The following is a 19771-nucleotide window of genomic DNA, read 5'->3' as shown; positions in this document are numbered from 1 at the left end:
ATGGAAAACAATCACAATCACAATGCAATACAAATACAGAAAAGGGATACAGCTTGGAGATGCCTCAAACAAGGAATAAGTCTTGTTGTTCATCACTTTGTGTGAGTTTCCTCAACAATTCAGAAGCTAAATAATTTCTAAGAACAGTATAATAATAATAATAATTTAAAAAACTATTTGAGTTGTAAATAGGGTCATTAAAATTAAAACACCATCCTGCGTCAGTAAGCTGTTGCAGCAATGCAAAACCCTGCCACTTTGGCTGTAATCCCTGGCTGCTGGTCTGGTGATCAATGGCCTGGTACATTCCTCTTTGAAGGTCTGGGCTGGCGATGGCGGCAGCGGTTTTTCCGCCGGAGGGAAGCAGCAGCCGCCAAACGGCGTCTTCCCGCCAGCAGAAAAAGAACTCGCAAAAAGTGGGTTGCACTCGTTACGCAAGGACCGTGTGGTGTGGATGCCGCATGGCTCTTGTGTAACAATGGCGGCACCCATGTGTACAGGGTCCCGCCATTTTGACGCCCTCGTCACGTGTGAGGGTTGAGGGGCATGTGGAAGCGCCGCCTCGAGGCAACCCAACCCGCCACCATGACGCCGCAAAGGGCCGGTATGTACTGGGCCAATATGAAGAAAGAATGGTGCAAAAGCTGTTCTTATTTGGTTTTGCACAATTCTTTTTAAATCTTCCTGTATTTCATGGATTTTCAAGTAAATAAAAATGAAATCTAGTTATTTGTAGATGTGTAGGTTTTTTTTACTTAAAATATTCCTGGCATTTTGGAGTGAGTAAAACTATGGTCCAAAATACCCTTCAGAAATAATCCCATTTGAGACTGTTTTGACTGCCCTTCCTCAGTGCTGTGGAATCCTGGGAATTGTAGTTTGCTGTGGCATGTGCCCAGAGCTCGCCGACAAAGAAGACTAAGGCCCTCTTCAGATGGGCCTTTGCGGCGCCCCGTCATGTGCTAGGGGTTGGCCGAGGGCGCACTGCCCATACTGGCCTCACTCCTAGCACGGGATGGGGACGTCAAAATGGCGGCGCCCTGTACACATGGGTGCTGCCATTTTGACGCAATGGACACTTAGCGTCCTCATGTCCCGGCGTCATTGTGACACCACAAGTGCGCCATTGGTGCACTGCAGTGTTACAAATGCGCTGCAAAAAGAGCCCACTTTTTAAGGGTTCTTTTTGCTTCGTGAGGGAGGTGTGCAGTTTGTCCGCTGCAGCTCCCTCGCTCAGCAAACAAGGAGCGGACAGCCTAAATGTGCCACAAAAGTACAGGTCCCAGAATTCCCTTGCACTGAGCCAGGAGAGTTAAAGTCGTCTTCAAACTGGATTATTTCTGCAGTGTGTTTTGGACACAGAAGCATTAAATTCAAAAATGTACTTCATCGTTTTTTATCATGTTCCCTAGTCTTTCCAGTGTGTCTAAATACTAAAATATGGCTTTCACATGCACATTCGGTTTATATGATCAAGAAGCCCATAACAGCCAGATTGGGAAGATAATGTTTACAAATTCTTCAGCATGTTGTTTTGTTTCAGTTTTTCATCTTTTCAGCCATCCTCAGGCAGCGAACTTGCTGAGGTTTTCTGTGATGTATCTGGAAGGGGGATGCATTTCCCTTACAGTTTAATTATTTTTTGGGGAAAAAAAGTACTTCTGCAGGCTTAAGAATAACAAAATTGGCAAACTGGAGTTTGCTCTCCCTTGAGGAACAGTGAAAACTAGATTACATCACGCTTTTTTGCTCATGGCTTGTCAGACCCTTGCAAGCATTTGTCACTTGAGTGTTCCTTCACTGCAAGCTTCCTTAATTGTTTTTTGGCTACTGAGCTATTAGAATATTTAATTTTAAATTTATACTTTGCTTCACACCACTAAATTATTTTTTGGAGATTGTAGATCTGGTCTCTAGAAATTTCATAATTTCTGATCTTGAATTTAGAGCCTCAGATTAGGAGAACAGAAGGCTTGTGTGAACCAAAGCTATTTTCTTTCTATATGCAGATACTGTTTTCCTACTTGATACTTCAAGTTATTGTATCTCAGGCAAATGGTAAGCCAAATGAATGTTGTTGCTGCTGTTGCTGCTTTTCCTACAATAGAATCCTAGAATCTTAGAGTTGGAAGGGACCACAAGCGGCATGCGCTCCAATCCCCTGCCATGCAAGAATGCACAACTAAAACGCTCATGCAAAGATGCCCATGCAGCCTATGTTTAAAGACCAAACAAGGAAGACCCACCCTGTGGCCTAGGAAGTCTATCCAACTGTTGAACAGGCGTTATAGTACGAGTTCTTCCTAATGTTTAGATGGAGTTTCTTGTAATCCGCTGATCTGTATTTTACCTCCTGCGTCATACATAGATGCACCATACATGGCTTTCAGCTTCTGCTGAAGCTGTGCACCAGAAGACGCAATGGCGCACGGAGTTGTGGTGCCTGTACCACATGCATAAGCCCCATTGTTTTCAATGGGGCTCGAACATACTGTACGTGGTATTTTCCTATCACAGGGAGGGGTTCTGGCATGAATCCCCTGCGTAAGGGAAGGGCCCACTGTATATACACCACTCCCTTCCATTCCAGCATTCTTTGAAGATGCCTGTCTTGGTTTTATTCTCTTTTTTTAAAGTAATTTTTATTCAATTTTAAAATACATATATAAAATTTCTCCACATTCAAACTCCAAAACACAGTATAACTACAAATACAACTACCACATAACTGCAAATAACAAATAGAAAGACAAAACTTACATAAAGTTAACATAAAAAGACATAACATAAACCCCTACATTCACAACTCCATTTATACCACTTCCTAGCTATCAAACTACCTTAATAGAAGTAATCTTTGTCTATTATGTTATCTGCTATTAATTAAGCACATCATAGTTTGCTTTGTACACATTACTTGTTTCTAAATCCTGCATACCTCATTTCCCAATTAAATAATAAGAAAATGCTTTTATTAAATTGCTCCATATATCGTAGAATCCTAATACTTCATTGCACTATTATGCTTATCAGCTAATCATAGTCTATGGACATTAAAGATTGTTCTTATTAATTTTGTACATTCCTAGGGAATACGTTCCCCCCCCCCCCCCAGTTTTTGGAAGTAGTCTAATATGATACTCCAATTCTTCATAGGTGCTCAAGGATTCGTTTCGAACTCCTCTAGATAATTTGCCCATGGTAATCATATCCAATAGTTTGAAGACCCAATCCTCTTTAGATGGTATTTCTTTGGACTTCCATTTCTGGGCATAGGTTATTTGTGCTGCCGATAACATGTAAAATAACAATTTACCATCTTTTTTCCCCAATGGTTGTTCTATTGAGTAAGAAAATTTCGGGGAAATTTAAGTAAAAGGAATATTGCTTTTTTAATTTCAAACATAATCATTTTCCAGAATTGCTTCGTTTTTTCACAAGTCCACCACATATGGTAAATGGTTTTATTCTCTTGTTCCTTCTCTTTTTTTTTTTACAGGAAATGACAGACAGGGTGGATGATTCATGCGCCAGTAGCTTTCAGCTCTTGAGCTCACTAAAGAAGAAAAACAAGAAGAAAAACAAGTTAAGAAAACTTAACATTGAGATGAATGAGAAGTCAGTGAATTCTCATCACCCATCTTTGTCTTCAGACCCTTCCTTTGTTTTTCTTTTGCATGTTGACAGTCAGGATACTGAGGAGAGTCAGACTGAGCAACAGAAGTCCAAGAGGTGTAAAAAAGACACAAGGGAGACCTCTGACTCCCAACTGCAAACTTCTTGGGTTGTAAAAGAGAGCAACCAGGATGATGCGGTTGGAACAGTTACCCTAAAGAAGAAAAGAAAGAGAAAGCACAGGTTCAGTGAACAAGATGATGTCAGTGAGTGCTATATCCCTGAGACTCCAGAAGAAGCCAGCAGTCTGCCTGAAGCAGATTACTTGGAAGAGGTGGGTGGCAGTTGTGAAATCACCACCAAGAAGAAGGAGGAGGAGAAGATAGCAAAGATATTGTCAAAAGATGGACTCTTAGTTAAGGACAATATGGAAGCAGGTGGAAAATATGGCAACTCACAACAATACCATGTGTAAGTTCTTGATCCCAGGATGACTTGCTGGCAGGGAAAAAACTACTTTAATATCTACTATATTTCAGATGTTTGAAACCATTCAGGTACTTTTAGTAGGTGAAATTAGATGCCAAAGCAGCCGTTCTGTGTGTTTTAAACCTAAGTTTATGTCATTCTCATGGATATGGGATGTTGGAGTCTCAGTTGCTATCCCATTCCATTACCCTTATGAGGGAGTGGAGCTTTGAGGCAGGCCTTATCTTGAGGAAGAACTCTAGGTTATTTAACCTGGAGGGCAAATGTAGGTTGACTGCATATTCCGTTTCTTGATTTTAGACTCCTAGTTCTTTGCTGTTGTCATTAACGTACTTAAAAGATGTAAATATTATTGTTACCTTGGTTTATGTTCCTCTTTTTCCCCAGCCCTGGGATGTCACAGTGGCTTCAAAAAGGTAAAAGTTTCTCTTTGACATGATTGTCTAGTCATTTCCGACTGTAGGGGGCAGTGCTCATCTCTCATGATCTCAGTTGTCCAAAGACTACTCCGAGGTCATGTGGCCAACATAGCTTCATGGAGCACTGTTCCCTTCCTACCAAAGTGGTACTTATTGAAGTGCTAGGTTGGCAGAAGCTAGGATGAGTGATGGTAGCTCACTCCATCACACTTCACTTGGGTCTCAAACTGCTGACCTGCTGATCTTGCCACTGAGTGGCTTACAAAAGATTAAAACAGACACAGATAAAAGTTCACATCATACAGAAGTTAAAATATAATTAAATTATGAATAGATCAAAAAGAAATATAAGTAAGAGTGCAGTCTTTAAAAAGGAGAAACAGCAACAAATATAAACAATATAGTACACTATTAAAATCCCTTTCTTCATAAGCAGCTATTTCCCAACGGTCTGTCCAGACAAAAGTCTGGTGAAGGGTCTGGAAACAATGCCTTATGAGGAACAACTTAGGGAGCTGGGGATGTTTAGCCTGGAGAAGAGAAGGTTAAGAGGTGATATGATAGCCCTGTTTAAATATTTGAATGGATGCCATATTGAGGAGGGACCAAGGTTGTTTTCTGCTGCTCCAGAGAACAGGAAAAGAAGTTCCACCTGAACATTAGGAGGAACTTCTTGACATTAAGGACTGTTTAACAGTGGAACACACTCCCTCTGAGGGTTGTGGAGTCTCATTCCTTGGAGGTTTTAAAATAGAGGCTGGATAGCCATTTGTAGAGTATGCTTTGATTGTGAGTTCTTGCATGGCAGGGGGTTGGACTGGATGGCCCTTGTGGTTTGTTCCAACTCTTATGATTCTATAAGGACATGGTGTGCCAATCTAGCTTCTCTTAAAAAAAGCCTATGAGCAGCCACCAAGAGGGCCCTCTTCTGTGTTCCCACTGTATGTGCCTGTGAGGATGGTGCAAAGAGAGAAGAAGATCTCAAAATTCAGGGCAGGCTCCTGCAGGAGAATACAGTAACCTGGATCACAACAGCATAGGGCTGTGCAGGTCATAACAGGCACTTTGAATTGTGCCTAGAAACAGTACAGAAAATAGTTTTCGTATGGAATGTAAATAAATGTTGTTCTTTCTCATCTACATGTATTCTTCTGTCTCAACAGGCTGCAAAAATCTCGTTTAAGTGAACCGGAGGAGTTAATCCGGCGTGTGAGGACGCTCTCGGATTCTGCTCAAAAAGAAGAGGGTATGGAGAAGGGAAAAGAGGGAGGAAGCCAGAAAAATAAGACATAGGTTCTTCGTATTATTAGTGTTATCAGCCTAGTGGAATAAGGAGAGGCTAAACAAAGTGGATCTGGCTTCTAATAATAATAATAATAATAATAATAATAATAATATAGTTTATTTATACCTCTCACCTCTCCCACGGATTGAGGCGGGATTGCAACCTTAAAAGACACTTAGTACAATTTACAATCAATACAACAATAAAATACTAACACTGAATTGACCAAGAATACCGATTAGTTTTCTAAAAATTACAATTCGTCCATTAGCCAACAATCAGAGTCATCATAACCTTTTTATATGTAATTCAGTGGATAAGCCTACCAGAAGAGATCCGTTCTGAGTGCCTTCTTAAAAGCCTTGAAGGCAGTAATGAGATGGATCTCTTCCAGTAGGTCATTCCATAATCTTGGGGCTGCAGCAGTGGATGCCTTATGTGAACTTGTCATTAACCTGGTATTATAATATTCTAATAAGAACTTCCCAGATGTTCTGAGAGTGTGGGGTGGATTATGTAGGGAGAAGCGTTCCCGTAAGTAACTCGGTCCCGAGCCATGTAGGGCTTTAAAGGTAATAACCAACACCTTGTATTGCACTCAGAAGGGCTAGTGTTGGCCCTGACATATAGAGTCACCCTATCCTGAGTCAGTCTGTCGTTGCCATGCCATGCAATAGTTGCTTGCGTTTTCAGGAGCTTTTAGCACCCTCCCTTGTCAGTGCAAGGGTTTGCAGCTGGGCCTTTCGAGTTCAGAGAGTGTGCTCTGCCACTGATGTGCACAGCCCTTCCTTCCAGCTGGCCCAGGAAATCCACGTTCTCCAACTAGGCCAGGATTACCAGGTTGGACAGAGGAGGAAACGCCTCAGTGTCCAGGGTTCCCAGGCTATCTAGTTTCTGCACCTCCTGCCCACTTCCTATTAAGTGAAATGTCAGGATGAAACATTTCATTACAAAGAGTCTTGGGAACTGGCATAATTACTTGCACAGTTTTGGGGCTCCATGCATACACAGTGCCAGAAACTGAGGCTGTAAACCTTTCCCTGCTTGCCTTGGCCTTTAGCCTGCAGAGTTGTTCATTCCGAAGCAGACATGGGTGTGAATGTACTGTTAGTGGGGTGGGAAGGGGTGCTTTCTCTGCACCAACTACTGTTCAAATGATCTGTTCTTATCTGCAAATGAAGAAGAGATGCATATATACTGGCCCTTTAGCCTGATAACTGGGTACCTTGCATACCCAGGCTTTCCCTCTAGCTCTGCACTCTTTTTTTACCTAGCACTGTACACATGTAATGGACAGATTTCTCACCCCATAACCATCTGAACTGCTAAGAAGTTTAATTTGGTGAAGGAAACAATGGATGGTGGTTCAAGTAAGATAGTGGCCAGTAAATTCTTTAAGTATACTTTTTATATATAGGTTTGCATCTTGGTTATTTAGAAGGTGGGCTCCAGAGATTATCTAGCCTAAACATTTTCTAGAGTTGGCTTCATCTTTCTTGAGTTTTCAGAGAGTGGCTAACTGGTATTTATTCTATATGGCTTTTAGTTTTTAAAATAAGTTTGAAAGCTGGATGTTAAAATCATTTTCATTCTGTCTTGAAGAATAATTTTAATAACTCATGTTCAGCGTTTTTTAATATCTTATCTGGCCCTGGTGGGCATGGAATGCTATATTTATTCCCATGTATACTTGTGTATTGGTAAATAAAATTGTTGAAAAATTGACCCCCAAAACCTGGGTTGATTTATACATAGGTCAATATAGTAATTTCCCCAGCCTGGCTGTCTCCTGAGAAGACAGCCGGGCTGAGGAGGAGGGGACACGCTAAGCACCTGCCACCCAAGCCTTCTCCCCACCTTTGCTACCTCTTGGGAGACTTCCAAAGTGGGTGGGAGTGGAGGGTAAGCGCTGGCTCCCCAACACTCTCCCCACTGTAGCTGTCTCCCAAGAGGCAGGCAAGATGGGAGGGGAGAGTGGAGGGTCAGCGTTGGCTCTTTGCTACCTGCCTCTCAGGGGGAGGGGAAAAGGAAGAAGGGGCTGCTTTAAACCAGATCCTGGAATCCCGTCATTGTTTCCCATCCGGGTTTAAAGAAGCCATCGAGGTGAAGCTGCCACCCCTGGGCTCTCAAAAGGAAGCCCTGCCCAGAAGAGGAAGAAGCAGCAGCGAGCTCTGGGCAACTTTTGGAGCAATTGGTGTAGGTTTTTTGTGGGTTTTTCGGGCTATGTGACCATGTTCTAGAAGAGTTTATTCCTGACGTAATGCCAGGATCTGTGGCTGGTATCTTCAGACAGTTGGTGCAGGGCTCACACATGAAGCCTGTCAGGGAGAGCGTTGAGGGGAAGCCCTGCCTGATCAACTTGTCTTGGCGAGTCTTTTTTACTAATCCCCTTATGCCCCTATGTTTTACTTTGATTTTGGCCCCTAAACCTGCTCTCAGCTTATACATGAGGCTGACCTATAGTCAAGTATATACAGTACTACCAATGATGATAATAATTAATACTGCACTTAACTATTGCATGGGAAGCTAGAGAGAAGCAGGGTCTTATGAAGGATTCTTAGGTAAGTGTTTAGACCTGTGGCGGGTTACAGACCGCCATTTAGTACATATTCTATACGTACTAGGGTTAGGAAGGGGCGGTGCTTCCACACCCCCTAACCCTAGTATGTATAGAATACGTACAAGATGGCGGCGCCCTGTTCATACGGGCGCCGCCATCTTTACGTATCGGACACTGTGTGTCCGAACGTGTCACGGCGCTAATGACGTCGCGAATGCGCCCCGGCGCCTCGCGACGTCATTAGGGCACCGCAAGAAGAAGCTCCATTTCGGAGCTTCTTTTTTGCTCTGTAAGGGAGCCGCGTGGTGTGGCTGCGACAGCTCCCTTACGGAGCAAATGGCGACGGTGGCAGACCGCCTCAAAGCGGCGGTCTATAACCCGCCTAAGTTTTCCATAAGAGCTTTCTTCTCTCTGTTTTTCTCTACCAATTCTTAAGAGCCCTTGGCTGGAAACTGATATTCTCTAAATCAGGGGTAGGCAACCTGCGGCCCACGGGCTGGATGTGGCCCGGCGAGGCCTTGGGACCGGCCCCAGCCCAGTCCTGCCTCTGAGTGCCACCGGGGCCTTTGGCCTCTTGCGCGCAGAGGCAAGAGGGGCAATTATCTATAGACGCCTCAGAAACATGCATTTATATTAATATTTTTTTAAAAATCAGTAATTTTTTTGCGTGTCTTCCACTTAGTGTCCACCATTTGAAAATGTTGTCCTACATTTGTCCCGGTTTATTTATTTATTTATTTATTCATTGGCTTCGGCCCCCCAGTTGTCTGAGGGACAGCAACCCAGCCCCTGGCTCAAAAAGGTTGCCTACCCCTGCTCTAAATAGTTAAGACTTACGGCCATAGAAAGGAGGGAACATAAAGAAAAGACATGTTGAGGAGCAGGAGACATGTAATTACCAAAAAAAGGTGTGAGTATTAGACACAAAAGAATGACCATTTTCCCCAGAGCAGGCTTGTCACCTGTGAAAATTGTGTGGTGGTGAGGTGAAGATCATAAGAATCAAACCTTTTTATGAGAAGAATAACCCTTGGATTGTGGCCTAAATTCTTTGACGTTCAGCATTTTAATTTTCCTGTTCCCACCTAGGCATCTCAGTGAGATTTGGTAGGTTCTCCAAACAGGAAAATGAGCTGCTGAGGAAAAATATGGAGGCCTTCTTGGAAGAGAGTGGAATCAGCAGTGCAGAAAAGCTCTTGTTTACCAACAGATTTCCTGAAGAGAAAGCTAACCTCACGAGGCTGAAACAGAATCATATGTTTGGTTTAAAAATTGGTGAGTCTTAATTGGTTACTTTGATCTTCATGACCAAAAGATTTTCCTTTTTATAATCAAGAAAGAATGTACAGTGGTACCTCGGGATACGAAATACCCACGTTACGAAATTTCCGGGATACGAAAAAATCCCATAGGAAATAATTGTTCCGGGTTACGAATGTTTTTTCGGGTTACGAAAAAAATTTTGGTGCTTTTTTCGGCTTTTTCGCACGAAATCGCGGCTTTTCCCCATTAGCGCCTATGGCATTTCGGCTTACGAAGGCTTTTCGGGTTACGAAAGCGGCCGCGGAACGAATTAATTTCGTAACCCGAGGGAGCACTGTAAATCCTTTTCTCCCTTTAAGAACATAAGACCACTGCTAAACTGGATCAGACGAAGGGCCTTCCTAGTCCCAGGTTGTGTTCGCAGAGGGACTAACCGTTTGCCCCATCAGGAAGTATGTCAGCAGGATCTGAATAAAATGGATCTCTTTACCTGGCCTTTGCCTGATGTTGGAGGTTGTATAGAGCCATCCTCACAAAGAGCCGCATTCTATGTGAATTTGTCTTACCCTCATCTAAAGATGTTCACATTGGCACCCATGATTTTTAACTGCTTTTTGGCATTGTTAAATGTACATTTTAAATTGTTTTAAAATACTGTTAGTTTAATTCAGTTTTAATGTTTTGTATGTTCTTTTTGAGTTTTAATTGGAATGCCAAATTTGGGGAAAAGTTCTCGTATCAATGATGATAGTCAGTATCATCATTCTGTTTCTCTGCATTGGTCATTATAGTATTTCTCCTTATCCCTGCATGTCAGATGTTTCACAGTTGTTTTCATACTTCTGATATTGCGCCTATCTCCCATTGCTTTAGCTTTTCTTTTATTGCATGAAGTGGTTCATCTGTTGTCCATTGTTTCTTATTTTTTTTGGCGCCATTGTTAGTGCTTTCTTGCATTCATCTTTAATTATGTCTCTCACGTCTGTCCACAGTTCTTCAGGTTCCCAGTCTATTATACACAATAGTTGGAATCTGTTTGTTATTGAATTAATCTGAAATGTTATTCAAGTCATGTTTTGGTATAATGATGGTTTTTGCTTCTTCAGCTTAACTCTGATTTTTGTCATGAGCAGTTTGTGGTCTGTGTTACAATCAGCTCCTGGTCTGGTTTTGGCCAGAAGGATAGAGCTTTTCCATCATCTACTTTCAATTATGTTGTCAATATGGATTTTGTGTTTTTTGTGTTTACCATCTATCCCCGTTGATGGCAGATAGAATGCAATACAGTACTTTATTATAGTCCATACACCCAACAAGCTCAAACTGACATGTAAAATAAAGTCACAATGACCAATGGTGAGACAGCCCCTGAATTAGTCAAGAGTGTCCAGCTGAAGAGTTCCTTAGAGTTCTAGTAAACAACACCTTGGGAGCAAAGGTGAGCAAAAAAGTGAACTCAGGACCCGGAACAGTGGATGCAAGGTACAGGAAAAGAGATTCCACCTCAATATTAGGAGGAACTTCCTGACAGTAAGGGCTGTTCGACAGTGAGACATACTCCCTGGGAGTTTGGTGGAGTCTCCCTCCTTGGAGGTCTTTAAACAGATGGCCATCTGTCAGAGATGCTTTGATTGAGATTTCCTGCATGGCAGGGGGTTGGACTGGATGGCCCTTGTGGTCTCTTCCAACTCTACGAGTCTATGATTTTAAAACTTTCCAAACACAATAAATCTTTGTTATAAAGATGCATACCTATTCTCTTATATTAGAAATTTCCTGGTAGTCCAGAGCTCAAGGTATTCTTAAAGAGTATGCTAATGTTACCTTGCATCCACTGTTCCAGGTCCTGTTGTTTAGAGCAGCTGAAAACAAGCTTGCTCTCTCCTCAGTATGACATCTCTTCAAATATTTAAACAGGAGACTTTATCACACGTGAGGAATTTCTCTTAATTTTGAATGAAAAGAAAGTGGGGCCAGAAAGCATTTATGTGAATTCACTAGTTCAGCAAATTTACATGAATGCAAATTGTGTTCACACTGGCTTCCCATTGCCCGAAAATAGCATGCCATTGCCTGAATTTGCGTGTGGTAGTCTATCACACAATAACGTGAAACCCTATGATTGCGTTTGGATTATCGTTGGATTATACTTCCAATTTCCCTTGTCTGATAACGTCCATCGCTATCATATCATCTCTTAACCTTCTCTTCTCTAGGCTAAACTTCCCTGCAGGAAGAGATTGTTCCATGCCATAGAAAGACGTGGAACACTGCACACTTGTAGTACTGTGATTACTCTTTAATGGCCATGGCTCCATCCTATGGAAACCTAGGGTATTTAGTTTAGGGAGGCTGCCTTTCTCCCTAAGGGAGTTTCCCTTGGCTGTCTCTTCGTACATCTTTTTTACATTTATGATACCTTTAAATAATTTTTTAAAAACCCCAAACCTCTGTTAACTAGAACTGTACACATTACTCCTGATATAATCACACCAAATACCATGCTTTGCAAAAATTATGGCTAGAGTGGCATAATTCCTTTATTCAAATAAAGGTACAGTGGTCCCTCGCCTTACGCGGGGATCCGTTCCGGATCCCTCCGCGTAAGGCAAATTCCGCCTATGCTCAAGCCCCATTGGAAGCAATGGGGCTCGTGCACGGCGGCGCGGGGTGCAACGGGCGCACGCACCCATTCAATTGAATGGGACGCGCCACCCCTTCCGCCCCTCGCACGCCCCACGGCTTGAGTGTGTATACTCAAGCCGCATATGGCGCGCCCGCGTATGGCGCAGGCACGCTGTATAATTAAGAACATGCCTTTAGGCACAGAAATAAAATAATATATATTTAAGAGCCATTAGCCATTTTTTTTTTGCCACTTGGTGAGAAATTTAAAAATCTTCAAAATTCCTTCCCAACCCTATTTTTTAACAGGAAGACTCAAAATACATAATTTAATTGGCTCTTCTGGAGAGAAAAAAATATGTTTTGTGTTTGTTGATTTTCAATCTTTCTTTACTTGTCTACTCTAAATATCTTCCCACTTGCACCAGGAGCAGTTGGGCAACATTCCCAAGCACACCGCTTGTGTACTGTAAGTCAAGGCTCCTCTACAACCTTTTCTTTTCTTGATGTGCTGGTAATACATTCAGTAGGACTTAAGCCCATCGTAAGTGTGTGTAGGATTACACCTGTAATTCTTTACAAGCAACCTTTTTTATACTTCAATAGGATATACCATTAAAAATATACAGTATTTTAATGGAAACTCTGAGTTTACCATAGGTTTGTGATGTGCCATCTTGTTTTCTGCCAAGCTGCTTCTTCAGTGCATTTATTTTTTATCTTTTCTAGATGATCTGGAGAAATTGTGTTGATACCAGATATAGATTTAACATGTGCCTTGTTTCTGTCTCCCACAGCTCAAGGAATTCCACAACCTTGGAGCCTTGTTTATTACCGAGCGAGGAAAATGTTTGACCCTTGGAATTACAATGGAAAGTAAGAGGAAGAACAGTTGTAAGGCTGGGTTGCGGCTTGTGGTCCCACACCATGGTGGCCTCCTTTGCCTCTTAATTTACATCCTCCCCTTTTTTCCACTGAGCTTAGTGTGCTATTCATTTGAAACAGGCATTGGGACCCCAGCCCTGTCTTGTCGTGGAAGGCTGAAGGTTCTTTTCCTTATGGTTGTTCATCTGTGTTTGCACTTATTTATAAATGAAGGCACAGCCTTGACACTGCTCCTCTGCGTGTCCGTGTCTGGTGCCCTCAAAACCCTGCAACCAGTTTGAAACCACTTTAATCGCCCTGGTTCAGTGCTAGGAAATACTGGGAATTGTAGTTTATTGTGGGACAAGAGCTCCCTGAGAGAGAAAGCTAAATGTTTCACAAAACTACAGTTCCTAGAATTCCCTAGCATTGAGCCAGGGCAGTTAAAGTGGTCTCATACTGGATTATTTCTGCAGTGTATTTTGCACCTAGATCTGAAAAAGTATATTAACTTGAGAAAGTACTTCATCTTTTTTTTATGTTTAATGTTCCCTAGTCTTTCCAATGTGTCAAAATAGAAAATTTGAATGGGGTAGAACATTTCCCCCCTCAAAATGTTCTCAAAATGTTGCATCTCTTCCTGCAACCTGATGCTATTCATTTCCACTCAGAAATAAGGTCCCATAGGATTTACTCCCTATCTTGTTTTAAGGCAGAACTCCATAAACTCCACAGGCCACAAAGAAGCTTCAAGCCAGATATTCCTTGATGTATTTGCTACAGAAAAATGCAAAGAATTTTACTTGGAAGGATTTTCGTTATTGAAATTGTCACAAGATTATAACACTTTTCAGTATTTTTACTGAAATGCTTTAGTCCATTCTTTTAAAAATATTTTTTATTGAACATGAGCATAATCACAAACAATTTACCATATATACTCATCTATAAGTTGACTTCACAGGTAAATCAAGGGCAGATTTTGGGGCCAAAATTATGGATTTTGACATGACCTGTGGATAAGACGAGGGTAAAACTTAGGGGCATGTAACAAAGGATCTAAAAGATGAAGCAAAGGAAAACAATGTCAAAATACTTACAAAATTCCAGCAGGCATGTATGTGCTCATACTAAAGGCAATATGAATGAGTGAATAGACTGGGATCAGTGCTTCCAGGACAGATTACACTCTTGCCTATCACCAGGGGATGGTTCCTTTTTTTAAAATAAGAATTAAAGTGTAGTACTTACTCATGGATAAATCAACACAGGGATTTTTTTTTGGGGGGGTGGTCAATTTTTTGATTAAAATTTCTAGATTTATACATGAGTTTATACAGTATGTAGTTATATCTAAAACACAGGCAGTAATAGCAAACAATGGCAAAACAAACTAAACCACTAAACAAACATAAACATACACTACTGATCCCCCCATTGACCATTATTTTTCTGTTTCCCTACATCTAATAAAATATTTATACTTCTGCAACATACCAGCTCTGTTTATTTCACAAATCCACAGATTTTTTTATCCAAGGATTCAAGCATCCACAGCTTGAAAATATTCCCCCAAAGTATAAAGTCCAAGTAACAAGCCTTGATTTTCCACTTTATATAAGGGACACCATTTTCTCTGCCATTATAGTTAATGGGACTTGAGCATCCACAGATTTTGTTATCCATGGGGGATCCTGGAACCAAACAAGGTCCCACTGTAATAAACAATTCCACATTTTCTTAAAGTTATTTTTTTCACAATCTGAAATCCTGATTTATTATATAAAATCTTTTGTTTCATCTGATAGACCCAGAATCCATGGCCAAGAGACTACTGTATCCAGCTTTGGAGCAGCGACTGTAAGTGTTAAACGTTTTAGCTTATGAAGAGGCTTTTGTTGTTAACTGCCATCAAGTTGACTTTGACCTATGGAGACCCTATGAATAAGGGGGCTGCACAGATTGGAAGAAAGGGGTGGCCAGAGCCCACTCCTTCCCCAAATGGAGGCCACAGCAGACAAATGGTGCAGCCTCCACAAGGCCTAAAAAGAAACCACTCCTAGTGGATTCTTTTTGCGCCACGCGTGGGATGCCATTGGCACGCTCACACATAACGATGACATCACAGGTGTGGCACTGTTTGGGTGCTGTGCCGCGCGAATGTCATTATACGCCCCATATGGACGGGGGCACACAGTCATGGTGCCTGCGCCAATAGTAGGGCTGGGCCTGTGCGGACGCCCAGCCCTTCCAAGCCCTAATTTCGGCCCCAGACCAGCACAAAGTGCCAGTCTGTACACATCCTAAGAAACCTCCGGGCCACCCTGAGTCCTGCTCAGGTCTTGCAGAATCAGACCAGCCAATGTGGCTTCCTTGATCGAGTCTATCCTTCTGGAATGTGATCTTCCTCTTTTCCTGCTGCTTTCTGCCTTACCAAGCATTGGTTTTTTTAGTGATTCGTGTCTTGCCATGATACGTCCAAAGTACAACAGTCTCGGTTCAGTCATCTTGGCTTCTAGGGAGAGTTTGAGCATGATTTTCTTTTATTTGTGCACAGTTACACAAAGCAGCAAATGGATAGAGTGCACCAAGGGAGCCACAACAGCTGTACTGAGTCTGCAAGACCTGAGTAGGGTGGATGATTGGGTGGCTTAGAGCTCTCTCATTCGTGGGGTTGCCATAAGTTAAAATCAGCTTGATGGCAGTAAACAACAACAAAAATATTTCCATTAAAGTGTTACATTACGGATAATTTTGCGCATGTTTTCTCTGACAACATAATAAAATATTTGCATGTTCCAGTAGTGGCTTTAACATGCACATTCGGTTTATATGATCAAGAAGCCCATAACAGCCAGATTGGGAAGATAATGATTACAAATTCTTCAGCATGTTGTTTGTTTCAGTTTTTAATCTTCTCAGCAGTCCCATGTCTAGGTGCACTAATTGGAGTAAGGGTTACAGCACGGGTGGTAAATTTCCTGAGTTCATAGGGTGCACTTATCTCTGATGTATCTGGAAGGTTGATGGATATCACTCACAGTTTAATGATTTTTTTTGAAAAAATATTTCTGCAGGCCTACGAATAACAAAATTAGGCAAGTTGGAGTTTGGTCACCATTGAGGAACGTTGATAAGTAGATTACATCATGTTTTTTGCTCATTGCTTGTCAAGCTCTTGCAAGCGTTCGTCATTTGAGTCTTCTTCACTGCAAGCTTCCTTAATTGTTTTTTGGCATGATGTCTGAATTGAGTTGTTAGAATATTTAGTTTTACATTTATATCCTGCTTCACACCACTAAATTATTTTTTGGAAAGTGTTGATCTGGTCTCTGGAAATTTCATAATTTCTGATTCTGAATTTATAGCATCAAATTAGGAGAACAGAATGCTTGTATGTACTAAAACTGTCTTATTGTATGCAGAGTTGCAGACAGTGTCTTTTTGCTTAGGTTTGTGCCGGGACATTCACGGTTTTTAGCCATTTTGAATGTCCTGGCCTGGGTTTAGAGCCAGTCCCGGCTCCTCCTCTGCCACCGCCTCCTCAACCACTATCTCCTGCCGCGCTAAAAGCCCAACAGCAGCAGCATGCGAGGTCTAGCTGCCTTGCTGGGATTGGTGGGGCTCAGGGCAGGGCCTCCATCGCCGCCTGCTGCGTGAGGCCTCAGCCAACTGTTTGGGCCCTGAGGAGCAGGGCTGCCATAACAAGGCCTTTCCTCCAGCAGTGGCAGAGCTGCGCGGGGGTGAGCCGGCTGCCTGAGGCCCCACACCCTGTGGCAGGTGGTGGTGGAGGAGAGGCCTTGCTGTGGGGACCTTCCTCCTTGGGGCCCAGCTGGATGGCTGAGACACCATGCGGCTCCTCCGCCTCTGGAGAAGGCCTTCCTACTTGAGGCCTGGCCTGCCAGCTGGGCCATAGACAAAGAGGCTGCCACAGCAAGGCCTTCCCCAGACTCGGAGGAATTGCACAGGGCCTCAGTCAGCCAGTTGGGCCCTTCTTATTTCTCTTCCTCCCCCTCCTCTTCTTGTTTTTATCTTCTTTCCTCTCCTCTTCTTATTTCTCTTCTTCCCCGTTCTCCTGTTCTTGTTCTTCCTCCTCCTTTTTCCTCCTCCCCCCTCTTCGTTCTCTACTTCTTCTGTTGATGTTTTTGTTATTATGCTTTCAACTCCTTTGGAATCGAACCCTGGTCTCCAGAGTCCTAGTCCAACACACAAACCACACAAAGCTATATCCCAACCTTCTATTGAGGAAGACTGTCAAAATGTCCTCCATTTTGAGCATGACTGAGAAGCATGGATTTATATTGTTTTTAATGTGAAATCGAAGGCTTTAATGGCTGGCATCCATGGTTTTTTTTGGGGGGGTTCGGGCTATGTGGCCATGTTCTAGAAGATTTTCTTCCTGACGTTTCGCCATCATCTGTGGCTGGCATCTTCAGAGAAAGATGCTAGTGAAACAGATGCTGGTGAAATGTTAGGAAGAAAATCTTCTAGAACGTGGCCACATAGCCCGAAAAACCCATAAAAAACATGTATTTTTTTTATTAATGTTTTTGGCTTTTATTAGTTGTGTCCTCCATTTTTCTTGAACATCCTACAATCTGCCCTACATTTTGTCTTGCATCATGTCCTTCATTTTTCCTATACAGTGGTACCCCGGGATACGAAAGCACCGCCTTACGAAATTCCCGGGATACGAAAAAATCCCATAGGAAAAAACTGTTCCGGGTTACGTTTTTTTTTCCGGCTTACGAAAAAATTTTTTGGTGCTTTTCGGCGCTTTTTCGCACGAAACGCGGCTTTCCAGCGCTAGCGGCTATGGCTTTTTCGGGTTGCGAAAAAAATCGGGTTACGAACGCCGCGGCGGAACGAATTAATTTCGTAACCCGAGGCACCACTGTACTTTGTCCCAGTTTCATGGAAGACAATTATGGTAAGCCTATTCCTGCTTGACACTTGAAGTTATTGTATGTCAGACAAAACAAGGCAAATGAATTGTTGTTGCTGCTGCTGTTGCTGTTTTCCCCACATTGGAATCCTAGAATCTTAGAGTTGGAAGGGACCACAAGGGTCATGTGGTCCAATCCCCTGCCATGCAGAAATGCACAACCTTCCTGGAGCGTGTTCCACTGTCAAACAGCCCTTACTGTCAAGAAGTTCCTACTAATGTTGAAGTGGAATCTCTTTTCCTGGAGCTTGCATCCATTGTTCCGGGTCATGTTCTCTGGAGCAGCAGAAAACAAGCTTGCTCCCTCTTCAATATGACATCCTTTCAAATATTTAAACAGGGCTATCATATCACCTCTTAACCTTCTCTTCTCCAGGCTAAACATCCCCAGCTCCCTGAGTCGTTCCTCATAGGGCAAGGTTTCCAGACCTTTCACCATTTTAGTCGCCCTCCTCTGGATACGCTCCAGTTTCTCAATGGCCTTTTTGAATTGTGGTGCCCAGAACTGGACACAGTATTCCAGGTGGGGCCTGACCAAAGCAGAATAGAGTGGCACTTTTACTTCCCTTGCTCTAGACACTGGAGCGTTCATCCATTGTTCTATACTATACTTTTATTGATGAAACCTAAAATTGCATTGGCCTTTTTAGCTGCTGCATTGCATTGTCAACTCATGTTCAATTTGTGGTCTACTTGGACTTCTAGATCCCTTTTACACGTACTGTAGTTTCATTCAGCCAGATGTCCCCCATCCTATATATGTGCATTTCCTTTTCCCACCCTAAGTGCAGTACCTTACATTTCTCCGTGTTGAATTTCATTTTGTTAGCTTTGGCCCAACTTTCTAGTCTATTCAGGTCATTTTGAATTTTAATCCTGTCCTCTGGGCTATTTGCTACTCCTAGTTTGATGTCATCTACAAATTTGATAAGTATGCCCCCAAGTCTGTCCCCCAAGTCATTGATAAAGATGTTGAGTAGCACTGGGCCCAGGACAGAGCCCTGTGGGACCCCACTGGTCACTTCTCTCCAGGATGAAAAGGAGCCATTGTTGAGAATCCTTTGGGTTCGGCCAGTCAACCAATTACAAATCCATGTAGCGGTTACTTTGTCAAGCCCACATTTCACTGGCTTGGTGAACCTTGTCAAAGGCCTTACTGAAATTATGAAATACTATATCCACAGCATTCCTTTCATCTACCAAGCTGGTAATTTTATATAAAAAAGAGAGATTAGATTTGTCTGACATGACTTGTTTCTCTGAAACCCATGTTTATTTTTTGTGATTATGGCATTGCCTTCTAGATGTTCACAGACTCTCTGTTTAATGATCTGCTCCAGAATATTTCCTGGTATTGATGTCAGACTAACTGGACGATAATTGTTGGGATCCTCTTTTTTTCCTTTTTTGAAGATGGGGGACAACGTTTGCCCTCCTCCATTCTGCGGGGACTTCTCCTGTTCTCCAGGAGTTCTCAAAGATTAGCGCCAATTGCTCCGATATTACATTTGCCAGTTCCTTTAATACTCTTTGATGTAATTCATCAGGTCCTGGAGACTTATATTCATTTAGATTAACCACATATTCCTGTACTATCTCTTTACTTATTCTCTGCTGAATTTCTCCTATTCTGTTCTCTGCTCCATTTCCCTCAGATTGAGCACCCTTTTCCTTTTCTGAGAAGACTGAAGCAAAAAAAAAAA

General features: G+C 42.4%; 1 protein-coding gene across 1 annotated transcript in view; it reads left to right on the top strand.

The window, feature by feature from the left end:
• The first annotated feature begins 3507 nt into the window (after nucleotides 1-3507).
• The window catches only part of LOC121922970 (transcription termination factor 1-like), a 67327-nt gene continuing 51063 nt past the window's right edge, over nucleotides 3508-19771 (top strand). Inside the window, exons 1-2 of the mRNA XM_042452990.1 lie at nucleotides 3508-4086; nucleotides 5687-5769. Of these exons, the coding sequence (XP_042308924.1) occupies nucleotides 3608-4086; nucleotides 5687-5769 (562 nt within the window). The 5' untranslated portion in view covers nucleotides 3508-3607. The remainder of the gene's footprint in view (nucleotides 4087-5686; nucleotides 5770-19771) is intronic.

Source organism: Sceloporus undulatus, chromosome 2 (assembly GCF_019175285.1).
Source record: "Sceloporus undulatus isolate JIND9_A2432 ecotype Alabama chromosome 2, SceUnd_v1.1, whole genome shotgun sequence".
NCBI classification, from domain to species: Eukaryota; Metazoa; Chordata; class Lepidosauria; order Squamata; family Phrynosomatidae; genus Sceloporus; species Sceloporus undulatus.
The sequence above is the reverse complement of the archived record's forward strand: the minus strand, read 5'-3'. Positions and strand labels throughout refer to the sequence as shown.